The sequence below is a fragment of the Mauremys mutica genome, chromosome 2 (assembly GCF_020497125.1).
Source record: "Mauremys mutica isolate MM-2020 ecotype Southern chromosome 2, ASM2049712v1, whole genome shotgun sequence".
Taxonomy (NCBI): Eukaryota; Metazoa; Chordata; order Testudines; family Geoemydidae; genus Mauremys; species Mauremys mutica.
Window position 1 is genome coordinate 19,166,041 of NC_059073.1, and position 12,751 is coordinate 19,178,791.

At 41.8% G+C, this 12,751-nt stretch overlaps 1 protein-coding gene across 4 annotated transcripts in view; it reads right to left on the minus strand.

Annotated features, from left to right (window-relative positions):
• Positions 1 to 12,751, minus strand: part of PHF20L1 (PHD finger protein 20 like 1) — an 81,017-nt gene that overhangs the window by 61,753 nt on the left and 6,513 nt on the right. For all 4 annotated transcript variants that reach the window (XM_045005407.1, XM_045005409.1, XM_045005408.1 and 1 more), the window contains exon 3: positions 266 to 437. In XM_045005407.1, coding sequence (XP_044861342.1) covers positions 266 to 437 — 172 coding nt within the window. The remainder of the gene's footprint in view (positions 1 to 265; positions 438 to 12,751) is intronic.

A 12,751-nucleotide genomic window follows, 5' to 3' on the forward strand; every position in this document is an offset into this window, starting at 1 on the left:
AAAATATTTAATAAATTTCAATTGGTATTCTATTGTTTAACAGTGCGAATAAAACTGCGATTAAGCGCGATAAATTTAAGTTAATCACGTGAGTTAACTGTGATTGACAGCCCTAATTATCACTGAAGGAAATATTTTTTCGTCCATTTGTTGTTTTATGGTGAAATTGATGTTTACAGGCATTAACTGATAAAAATCTAATCCTTCCAAGCCTAAATAAAATAATTTAGGGAAGGAGTCATAAAAAAATTAACTTGCTACTTACAACAAATTCATCATCATCTTTTAGCCCTTCTTTCCTTAGTGCTGGTCTTTCCAGGGGTCGTAATCTATTGCTGTCCCAATAAATCCACTCATCATAGCGATGACTCCAACGTTCAAAATGGACCAACATCTTTCCCTCTTCATAGTCTATTTTCTCAATGCGAGATGGATACCTTTAACAACAACAAAAGGAAAAGTGTCAATTGTGCAACTTTTTCCAGCAACGTTCTGCATAAAGATGTACTCATGTAACAGTTTAAGCTACTGTGGTGATGTTAACTGCACCAACATTTGGTACTAAGAATCAGTTTGGATTTGAAAGAAGTTTTAAACATGTTAAATTGTTGATATGACAATACCTAGCTGCAAAATCCTCTACGTATATTAAAGGTGGGTCACTGTCCTGTCTTACAGCCATACAATTGTGAAAATTCAGATTTAAGGCTGAAACTGCTAGGTAACGTTAAAATGGATGCCTTATTTGGGTTAAATATTGGAAGTTTCATGCTTAGCTTTGTATTCATAATTTTGTTGATTAAAGCAAGAACAGAAGGGTTTGTTTCTTTTCCTGGAGGGATAGCGGAGTGGTGAATTGGCTTTAAAAAAATGAATTTATTACTTTTAATCTGCATAACAAATGTTCCACATACTTGCTTCATTGATTTCAGGCAAATCCAAGCTGCTAACTAATCAAAAACAATTGGAGTTGACAGAACATTCCTTTTGAATCTAAGCTGTTGACTAATTTGCAGATCAACTCCACAGACTTTGTCACTACCAAATCTAATTCACAGTCATTTTTCTATATTCATATTTTTTAAATTGCACATTTATTAAAACAAAGATACCAGTATTAATTAAAGACTGTGGGTTCTAATTGCCCCTCAAACTTTACATATAATCAGTAGAACCAACTACACGTGGCCCTCAATCAGAATAACTCTTCATCACCTAAAGTTAGAATTTAACATGGATTTTAACTACCCCCTACTTTGGGATCTGTATAACCTATATTAAGTCTGGCAAAGAGACTTCCCATTTTTCAAATCTTTAGCATCTGTGGGGCTACATAATGATCAGGGTGGTGCATTTAGATTCCACAGGAATCAAGCCACATTATTTAGTTTTGTTTTTCTAAGGGTTATTTTGGCTTTAGGGAGCGACTAGTTGGGCAGAAATAAGGCAATATCTAGTCTTCTGACAGAATGTCCACCATCAATATAACCAGATTACATTATTTCAGTTTCATAAAGTGCTTACAAGACTGGTGTGCTGAAAAGAGAGCAAATACATAGATGGATCTGAAAACACAAAAGCACCTTCTAAAACTATCTGGTGGATTTTTTAAGTTTAAGAAATTTCCTCCCAAGTTAATATTTTGGGAATCCAGGTTAACCTAGAAACAATTTCTTGGGAAGTTCTACACTTCCAAAAAATAGGAGTGACAATGGATAGAAAATGACAGAGATCCTGGAGCTACTGAAACATTTATTTACCGTGAAAGGAGGGCTGCCTATTTCCAAAGCAGGAGACTCAATCTACATTCTGCAACAATGACAATGTTCCCTCAACATTAAAGGGTGGCAGCTGCTGCAGTCATTTTCTATTCCTACTGCATATTCCCTTATCCTGCCTAAAGCACTGTGCCACCTGATATTGAAAGAGATATCAACTTTTTTATTTTCAAATTTCTGACACAGCAACCTTTAAACACTAAATCCTGATTTAAAAAAAAACAAACATACTTTCTATGAAGTTTAGGGATTTTCTTCTTCCCTGCTGCTTATCAAGTTATTTTTCAGCAAGTGAGCTGGTAGATTTAGTTCTCTGGCTATAAGCTGTTTGGTAAAATTTCCAAGCCCTAAAGGGGGTGCATGTATTGGTCTGAGCAGAACAGAGGGAGGGATAAACTGTTGAAATACAGAAGCGACCATGCTTTTGGGAGAAATGGAAAACAATATGAAAGGCAGAAATTGTAAATGAGGCAGTAGAGAACACAGTATATGGAAAAAGGAGAGAGGAAGACGACACTAAAGACAACTTAGTAAAAGGTGCACCACAATCTGATACAGAACAAAAAAATGAAAGACTGAAGCTAGGGATATAACAAAAAATAAGATGCTGTAAGTAGGATTGGTTGAGTATTATTCAGAAAATCTATTACTTGAACAAAACCAGTGACGTTTGTTGAACATGATATTCAACAAATATATCTGTCCGCTGGTTGATCTGCTGGTTGAGCTGCAAGATACATTTTAACAAGTTATTAGCTAGAAAAGTGACTGACTGTATTCTGTTAATATTTAATAATTGGAGATATACCCATCTCCTAGAGCTGGAAGAGACCTTGAAAGGTCATCGAGTCCAGCCCCCTGCCTTCACTAGCAGGACGAAGTACTGATTTTTGCCCCAGATCCCTAAGTGGTCCCCTCAAGGATTGAGCTCACAACCCTGGGTTTAGCAGGCCAAGGCTCAAACCACTGAGCTAATATCTTTTATTGAAATAAATGTTACATTTATACATAATCCTGTGAAGTTATAAGGGATACCATTCCTTTGGGGTCAGAGGAGTGCAGCGGGCTGAGAAGAGAGATGGACCTTAGTTACAGTATAAAAGAGGACAGCAGGAAATGTGGGGGCAGGGGAGCATCCTGGGCTGCCTTGGTCTCTCTTTATAGGCTTATTGAAACAAATTTCGGCTGGAGTCATTCCTTAATGGGACACACCTCCAGGAGGTAGCTCAACAGCTCCAGGATCTAGCTACCCAATGGCTATACCTGGAAGCCAAGATGATGGTGGAGCTCATGGACAATATTGTCTTGGAACAACAGCTGCACATTCTCCCTATGGAGGTTTAAACACATCTGCCGTGGAGGAAGTGGAGACACCCAAAAGGTTCTTAGAGGCAGAACTGCCTAGAAATTAGGACGCAAGGCCCTTCATGATCCCAATTAAAACAGGGCCAAACATGGGGGAGTGGTATGGACAAACTCTACTTCAATAGGACTTAGTCTGACCCAAAGCCACAGATCGAGAGTGATCAGTCCAGATTTCCTGCATCCATGGAGAAATCCATACATACCCAATGGCATCTGTAATTTTGCAGGCAGCAGACCAGACAGGGCACCTCCAGATAGGATCACCTACCCCAACCAGTGATCCTGGGACGCAACTGCACACATCTTCGGACTCTCCTCAGAAGAGAATCTGTTCCCTCCACCTCAGACACCCTTCAGATGCAAGAAAAGCCCCCCCCCCCCCCCCCCCGCATATGCCTGGGATCTATTCCCCATTGCTCACTCTGATCTTTTTGAAGTCTCGTGAAGGTCCCAAGTTTCACAGAAACAGTCAAAGTCATCTCAGAAGGGAGGACAAGCCTAGGTCTGTGCCAAAGGTGACACCGTGGAGCCTGGAGAAGAACCTTCCCAAAGGACAGGCCCCGGAGAAGGAACATCCCAGCAGGCTGTACATTATCCCCTACCCACATACACTGCAGAGCTCCTTCCCCATCCTAGACAATAGCATCTTGAGTTACACCTTTGACAATGTGGCAGCTCAATGTAATGATCAGAAACTCTGGGAATGTTTTAACCAATACAGCACAATCAACAAAATGGTCACCTCTGAACACGTATCTCACCAGCTGCCCGCTTTGAATTCCATGAGACATCTCCAAATTAAAAAACCCAAATATCAACTCCTAGTCCCCAAGCCCGATCAGTGTGAGCTCCTATGGCTAGCCTATACTCTTCCCATGGCCAGACAACTAGGTAAGGTGAAAACCCAAGAAAGACTGTTGGCCTGATTCTTTTGGCCAGGGCTATATAAAGAGGTAGCCGATTTCTGCTTACTGTGCCCCAACTGTCAAAAAGTAACTCCAAAGAGTTTGAGCTGGGCCCCTTTCATGCCCCTTTTTAATGGGTAAGGATTGATATAATAGGCCCAGTCACTTTTGGTACTTGTGGACAATGCCACTTGATATCCAGAGGCAATCCCACCATGAAACACCTCTGCCTCCACCACAGCACAATAACTACTCCAAGTGTTTTCCCAGGTTGCCCTTCCATTGGAAGTCATCACAGATCAAGGGACAAATTTCGTGTCCCAGGTGCTCCAGTAAGTTTGGGCACCACTGAAAGTATGACCTCTCCGGACCACAATCTACCATCCCCAGGTGGATGGGCTGGTGGAGGAGTTCGGTAAGACCCTCAAGAATACATTAAAGGCTTATGGGAGAGGCCAAAGACTGGCACCAGCTGCTCCCCTATCTTTTATTTGCAATGTGAGAAGTACCACAAGCCTGAACAGGCTTCCACCCTTTCAAGCTTCTTGATGGGAAACAGCCTTGAGGAGTGTCAGACTTGGTTAGAGAGCCTTGGTAAGCTAAACCCACCCACTCTACCACTGTCCTTCAATGTCTCATTCAAATGAGAGAAAGGTTATAATGCCTGAGGGCCACTTTTCCCAAACTAATCTCTCTCAGGCCTTACAGACCCCAATGTGACAATATAGAAAGGGTCTAGAGCTAGAAGACTGAGGTTCCCAGCAAACTCCTGGCCGAATGGCAGGGCCCACAAGAAGTGCTCCACTGGGTAGAACCAGTAGATTACAAAATTCATTGTCCAGACCAGAGAAAACAAAGGCAGATTTATCATGTAAATCTGTTAAAACCCTGGAAGGTACAGGAAAGCCTCTTCATCCATCTGGAGGAGGGAGAAGAGGTTCTGGGGCCTCAGCTCCCTAAACTGGCCAAAACTGGGATTGAGGAGGTGCCACCTGGGGAAGAGCTGCCTAATAAGCAGAAAAAGCAAACAAAACACCCTTACAACGTAGTGGTTTTCCCCACTAACAGAACAAACCTCCCTGATGACACTCCACATCTGCATAGGCCAGGAGCCAAGCCCATTAGAAAGTCATATCAAATCCCAGAAAGCAGGAAAGCTCTTAGTTCAGGAAGTACAAGAATTGTTAAGACTGGGAGTATCTGAGGAATCTCATGGCCTCTGGCATAGTCCAGGGATTTTGGTATCAAAGCCGGATGGGACCGTTCAATTTTGTGTAGATTTCCATCACATAAATGTAATTTCTGATTATGATGCATATTCGATGCCCTGAGCTGATGAACTGCTGAATCATCTTGGTCAAGCCCACTTTATCACAACATGAGATCTAACTAAGGGCTATTGGCAAATTCCCCTTACTACTAACTCCCAGGAAAACACGCCTTTTCTACCTCAGTGGACCTATTCCATTTTGCCATGCCCTTTGGTTTGCATGAGGGTCAAGCCACCTTTCAAAGGCTGATGGATCAAGTGTTATGGCCCCACCTTCATCATGCTACAGCAGGCTTGCACAACATTCTACCCAGAGCTATGCTGACAAATTTTGATGATTCACATAACATAAGCAAAAGCTTTGTTGTCAGTAAGAGCCATGTTAACTTCCATTTAATTTAGAAAAATTAATAGAAAATTATATCATCTTCTATATAGAATACAAACACATGAAGAAGTTCTCTCAAACCTAACAGTGCAAGCAAGCACTCTAGAGTATTATAAATGGAAATAATAAAATTATATTTGTCATTACCTTGACCATATCTTGATATTCAATGGTAGAAGTGTTTTTGAGTATATACTTTGCCCTACAGTCACAATTTCCATTTGACTAAATGATCATTTTTAAATTAATCAGATTGAGTTTTAAATTGATTTACCAAGAGTTCTCCCTACTACAGCACAAATGGAAAAGACATTATACAAATAAAGTTAGGAAATAAAGAAAACATGTTTATTCATTAAGTTGTTTGCATGAAAACAGTCTACTTCTGCTTGATAACACACGCACTTGTTGTTCAAAAACAAAACGTCATTTGGTAGCGTTCAATATTTAAATCAACAGGTTGCAAACATATTTGAAACAGCATTCACTAATCCCAAAAGGGCTCACATGACATTTCGATTAAAAAACTAGAGTGATATAAAATTAACATGGCACACATTAAATGGATTAAAAACTGGCTACTTGATTGGTCTAAAAATATAACTGTAAAAAAGGAGTCATTGAGTGGTTGTGTTTCTAATGGGGTCCCACAGGGATCGGTTCTTAGCCCTACACTATTTATCATTTTCATCAATGACCTGGAGGAAAAAGTCATTACTGATAAAGTTTGCAGATGATGGAAATTGGGGGGAGTGGTAAATAATAAAGAGGACAGGCCACAGATCGCTTGAGAAACTGGGCTGAGGCAAACAAATACGTGTTTTAATATGGCTAAATGTATATATCTAGGAACAAAGAATCTAGACCATATTTGCAGGATGGAGAAGGGCTTTGGAGCTATGCTCCAGCTCTGCTCCAGCTCCAGGCTCCACTCCACATTCTCAGAAGCAGTGACTGAAAAATATTTGGGGGAAGATGGTAGATAATCAGCTGAACATGAGCTCCAGTGTGCCACTGTGGCAAAAAGAGCTAATGCAATCCTTGAATGCATAAATAGGGGAATCTCAAATAGGACTAGGGAGATTATTTTACTTCTCTATTTGGCACTGGTGCGACCACTGCTGGAATACTGTGTCCAGCTCTGGTGCCTACAATTAAAGAAAGATGTTGATAAATTGAAGAGAATTCAGAGAAGAGCCACAAGAATGATTAAAGGATTAGAAAATATGCCTTATAATGATAGGTTCAAAGAGCTCAATTTAATTTAACAAAGAGAAGGTTAAGGAATGACTTGATTACAGTCTACAAGTATCTACTGGGGAACAAATATTTAATGATGGGCTCTTGAACCTAGCAGAGAAAGGTAAAACAGGATCCAATAACTGGATGTTAAAGCTAGATAAATGCAGGCTGGAAATAGGTTGCACATTTTTAACAGCGAGAGTAATTAACCATTGCAACAATTTTCCAAAGTGGATTCTCCATCACTAACAATTTTTAAATCAGGATGGATTTTTTTAAATAAAAGCTATTCTAATAATTATTTTGGGGAAGTTATATGGCCTGTGTTTTAGAGGAAGTCAGATTACATAACAATAATGGTTCCTTCTGGCATTGGAATCTGTACATTTATGAATATATTATCCAAACTTCACACCGTTTTACAGAACTGGACTACTACTGCTGGATAATGACATTGCCAGTTTTACATATTGTTCACTTTTCTCTCTCACGTTCTAACACTTACATCCCATGTGAATTGCAGAAATTGTAAGGTAAAATTGGTAAGGACAAGTTTAAGTTACATGATTTAAATCTTAAACAAAAGGCTCATTTTTTTTTCTCCAACCTTAATATTCACTTTAAAATTTCCATATTAACACACTTAATTTTCACAGTGTAATAATTCATACAGGGCCTTTTTCTTCAATATAGCCATTTGTCCAGTATGAATGGTATTCTCTACATAAGAATAAAACTTTGATGCTCAAATATAAGGCACTGTAGAAATACAAAGTGTCCAACAAACAGTTTTTTGTCCCTAGTGAGGTGGAAAAGGGCTCCATTTTACAGATGGGAAAACTGATGTACAGAGACGTTGAGCGACTTCCTTGAAGTCACATATGAAGTCTAAGAAAGATACAGAAATAGACCCAGACTTCCTGACTCCCAGTTCTGTGCACTGAACATAAGCCTGTTCTTCCTTCCTTACCCCATAGAGCATATAACCCTATATCTGTTCCATGGAGAGACCTCCTTCATGCACAGACTTCTCATATTTGCAAGCTTCTCCAACCACCTTTATTGCCACCCCCTCCTTTCAATTAATTAGCCCAGTACTAGACAGATTTTTTTCTCCCTACACCCTTTCTTCCGTTCTAGACCTTCCATCAAAACAGCAGAGGCAATCAGGTCTCTCAGTCAGCTAAAACCCAAAACAAAAAAAGACTACAGAATTGCTTCTTGTTTGTTGCAGTCACTCCAAATCTTACACACACACAAAAAAAATCCATCGGACCTCTATCTACCCTGTGAGGAAATAAAAAGCAACCCAGACAGTCTAGTCCCTTCAGTAAGTTCTGTTCACAAACGATAACATTCTTCTATAACAGGCACACACTGGCGAGCTTTTTCCACCTGGCATCTACTACATAGGCCAACTGTCCCTTTTCTGTGTCTCCTTCACTACACACTTTTCCTGGATTTGCATCTCATTATTATTATTATTTGTACTACCACAGCATATAGAAGCCCTAGTCATGGACCCAGAACCCCTTCTGATGGGCAGGGGCTATGTTTTTGTACAGAGCCTAAGGAGCATACAATCTTAGTATGAGACGAGAGATGATATGGACAGACAGGAGAGACATCAGGCATTAGCGAGTTTTTCATGGGAGAAATAATGGGTCCACAGGATCACAAAACAAAAACAGAAAGGAAGGGGAGGTGACATTAGTTTTATAGCACTAATGTGTAAGCCACGTCTTCTATGCCAGAAAGCTTACAGTCTAAAGCCTGATCCTGTAAACATTTAAGCGCCTGAGGAATCTGGTCCTGAATCGACGCTGTAACAGACAAAAGCAGAACCAAAAAGGGACTTTTTAAAAACCTCAAGACCAATGTGTACTTACTTTTTTAAGCATTCCAATTTAAGCAATTTATACACCCATTCCTTTATTTAAATACCTTTACCTATTTGTTTTGTTCTTAATACTCCTAATACATCTTCCCAGACGGTTTCTATCATCTATTACCAAATGCTCAAGTGGACTTTAGATAGAGTTGAATTTACGACCAATTTAGTTAAGTTTAAAACTAAAGAAATTGTAAGAATGTATCTTGTTCAGAAACTGCCTTGTGTAACTGCATATCATACATGTATTTTATAAAAGGTATTCAGTTACAAGGAAACTATCGTGGCTATGTCTACAAAGTGGTGAAACCATGCAAGCAATAACTAAGTTTAAATATGCTCACTGACTTCCTTGTCCAGTGCGGACAAAGCTTCCCCCAGCAGTCCCAAGCTGACTGTGTCAGTCACCTAAGCATATAACAGCTGTAAAACAGTACAGGGAAATCTAACGTGGCTTCAGCCATTGAGTAGATAAAGGCGACAATACTTTATGAATATGAATGGCCTCACCTAACAAAACAAATAACATTTCATGAGATGAGATGTAAATAACCAATTATACCGATAAAACCTTAAGATCTGATGTAGTAAGCCTCAGAAAACTGGTGGAAACTTTCCTAGAAACTCCTAATTCTTTATTAAAATTTACACCTGCTATTATTATTAGGCTCTGAAAAATTAGGCTATATTGGTAAATGTTGGAAAAAGTCGATTTCACTGCACACACAAAACCCAATGAAAAAATATTTCATTCAATAATGAAAATTTACAAATAAGCAAAGTAAGAAAAATATTGCTTGAAAACTTAGAGCAGGCCTGCACAACATATGGCTCGCGGGTCGCATGCGGCCCGCGGAGCCTCACTGTGCGGCCCGCCAGGGAATTCTAAATCCCCCCCCACACGGCGCTCTGCGGGCAGCCCAGAGCCCTTTGAATCCCAGCCGCGGGCCGGGAATCAGAGGGCTCTGGGCTGCCTGCAGCCGTGGGGAGCCCAGAGCTCTTTAAATACCAGCTGCAGCCGGGAATCAGAGGGCTCTGCGCTGCCCGCAGGGGCAGGGAGCCCAGAGCCCTTTAAATCTCAGCCGGGGCTGGGATTCAAAGGGCTTTGCGCTGCCCGCTGCGGCGGGGAGCCCAGAGCTCTTTAAATCCCAGCCACGGCCGGGAATCAGAGGGCTCTGGGCTCCCCATGGCTACCGGCAGAGCCCTTTAAATCCCAGCCGCAGCCGGGAATCAGAGGGCTCTGGGCTGCCGGCAGCCACGGGGAGCCCAGAGCCCTTTAAATCTCAGCTGGGGCCGGGATTCAAAGGGCTCTGCGCTGCCCGCAGGGGCAGGGAGACCAGAGCCCTTTAAATCCCAGCCGCCGCCGCGGCTGGGATTTAAAGGGCTCAGGGCTCCCCGCGGCTGCCAGCAGCCCAGAGCCCTTTGAATCCCAGCCCGTGGCCGCTGATTGCCCCCTCCCCGGATCCCTGCCCCAACTGCACCCCAGGACCCCCACCCCCTATCTAAGCACCACTGGTCCTTGTCCCCCGATTACCCCCTCCCAAGACCCCTGCCCCTAACTGCCTCTTGGGACCCCAGCCCCTATCTAAGCCTCCCTTCTCCTTGTCCCCAACTGCCCCCTCCTGAGACCTCCCCCAACTTCCCCCCAGGACCCCACCCCCTACCTGTCCCCTGATAAACCTCTGGGACTCCCATGCCTATCCAATTGCTTCCTGTCCCCTGACTGCCCCTCCGAACCTCTGCCCCATCCAACCCACCCTGCTCCCTGTCCCTTGACTGCCCCCTGGAACCTCCTACTCCTTCTCCCACCCCCAGCCCCCTTACCGTGCCACTCAGACCAGCGTGTCTGGCTCAGTGCAGCTCCAGACAGTTGCTGCCATGCTCCCCCATGGAGCCCACAGCCCTCTCCCACCCCCAGCACCTGCCTTCCAGATTTGAACACCTCAAAATTCAGGAGTGCTCAAGCTCGGTTTGGGCAGCTTTTACTTCATTTTTCCCAAATCAAATATACTGATCCACTGTAACTTGCTGTAGAAAAAGTAGGATAAAATTGAGCAAGAAATGCTTATTAGGACTGGAATTGCTATTTTCAACAGCCATTGCCTTTTTGTTTGTTTGAAAGGAAGACAGCGATATTGCATTGGCAAATTCCCCATAGAAAGAAAAAGTGGAACAAAAGAATAATAAAGGCACCTCAACTTTTCCTCATTTATGGAGGACAGTCTTATAATATGCATCCAGATATCCTCCAATCACACAAGCTGAAAATTGTTCCACTTTACTGCAGCTCTGTAACCATATGGGAACCAATCCTGTCTGTGTTTTGTGCACATCCAAAATTCCGGGTGAATGACCCGCCCTGGGAGCGAGTTACCAGTGACCCAGGGCTGGGGAGGCAGGAGGTGTGTGTGGGTGGGGGGAGAGCCCAGGACTGGGGCAGCAGGAGGGTACAGGGGGGAGCCCAGGGCTGGGAAGGGGGACAGCCAAATTTTTTTTTGCTTGGGGCAGCAAAAAACCTAGAGCCGGCCCTGCCGGGTTCCCCCAGCCGCCGGAGCCCCGGGCCCTTTAATTTGACCCTGAGGGCTCCCAGCCACCTCTTTAGCTGGGAGCCCCTGGTTGATTTAAAATAAAGTATCACCTCCCCACCCCCAACCTTCCTTTTTGGCCCACAGCTGTTTTGGTGGGGCGGCGCTGCAGAAGGAGGGTTTGTTTCTGCAGGGCAGGGCAGCCCTGGGGCGGGGTGTTTCCTCCGGCTGGGAGGTTTCGGCCCTCAGCTGTTTTCTTTGGAGGAATGTGGCCCTCGCCGCTTTACGAGTTGTGCGGGCCTGACTTAGAGTTTAAGAATAGATACTTTGTGTATTTTGACATGTGATGTTGACATTTTGTGTTAACAGTTACAAAGCTTTAAACTTTTTAAATATCAATGTCTGTCATTAAACAATTATTTTCGGACACCACCCATTGCCTGAAGTACACCCCATAATTCCCTGCAAATATGAATTTTTATCAATACAACTTTTTAAAATGTTTAAAACTAAACATTGATATTATCTGTCTAAATTTTAAAAAAATTAATCCTGTAAAGCCAAATTGTAGTTAAAGTTGGATTGATTTAAAAACAGGCGTAAGGCTTAAACATGTCATAAAACATATGTACACATTCAAAGGATGCTAAATCTATTTTTGATAAACTGAGTGTTGACAAAATAGAAAGATTTAAATTGAATCCTAATCTGACATGTTTTTTGGAGCCCTTCGAGAAACAATTTTTGTTAGACAGAAATGAAGTAGACAAATTAGTCGTGCAAGTTATGTAATTTTTTTTAAAGTATGCTCAGTACAATTTTTTCTTATATAGCTGAGATGGATGCATTTTAGTTGGAAAATAGATAGGCAAATTTTAAAGTCAACAGGGCCCCTTAAGTGACAGCTGAACAAATTAGGTGTAAAACACATGGACCACTAACATAAACCATATCTTGGGGTGGGACTATCTTCATAGAAGGACAAATTTTCTCTAACAAGCTCCCTTGTTATTGAGATAAATGATTTTTCTTCAAATGAAAGAACATACTTCTTCTAGTTTCCAGTATTGTTTTAGCCACACAATTTTAATATTAATTCCTGTTCAGGTGTGTAAAGTTGTTGCAAAATTTTACTTATTTATATAAATTATGTACTAGAGATATGGTGAACCCTGTTTAGATATTAAATTGAAGCAATTCTGTTTTTAGCTCCTGTCAAATTTTCTTACATGACTATTTGTTGGTTTTACAGCACTATGTTAGCAGCCTCAACCTTTTTTACATTCTTTGAATATAACGTGCTAATTTTTTGGAGAACAATTTATTTTAACTCACCATATCTCTGTAGCACAAACTAAGAAGAGTAATGTACCACAGAATGTGGTTC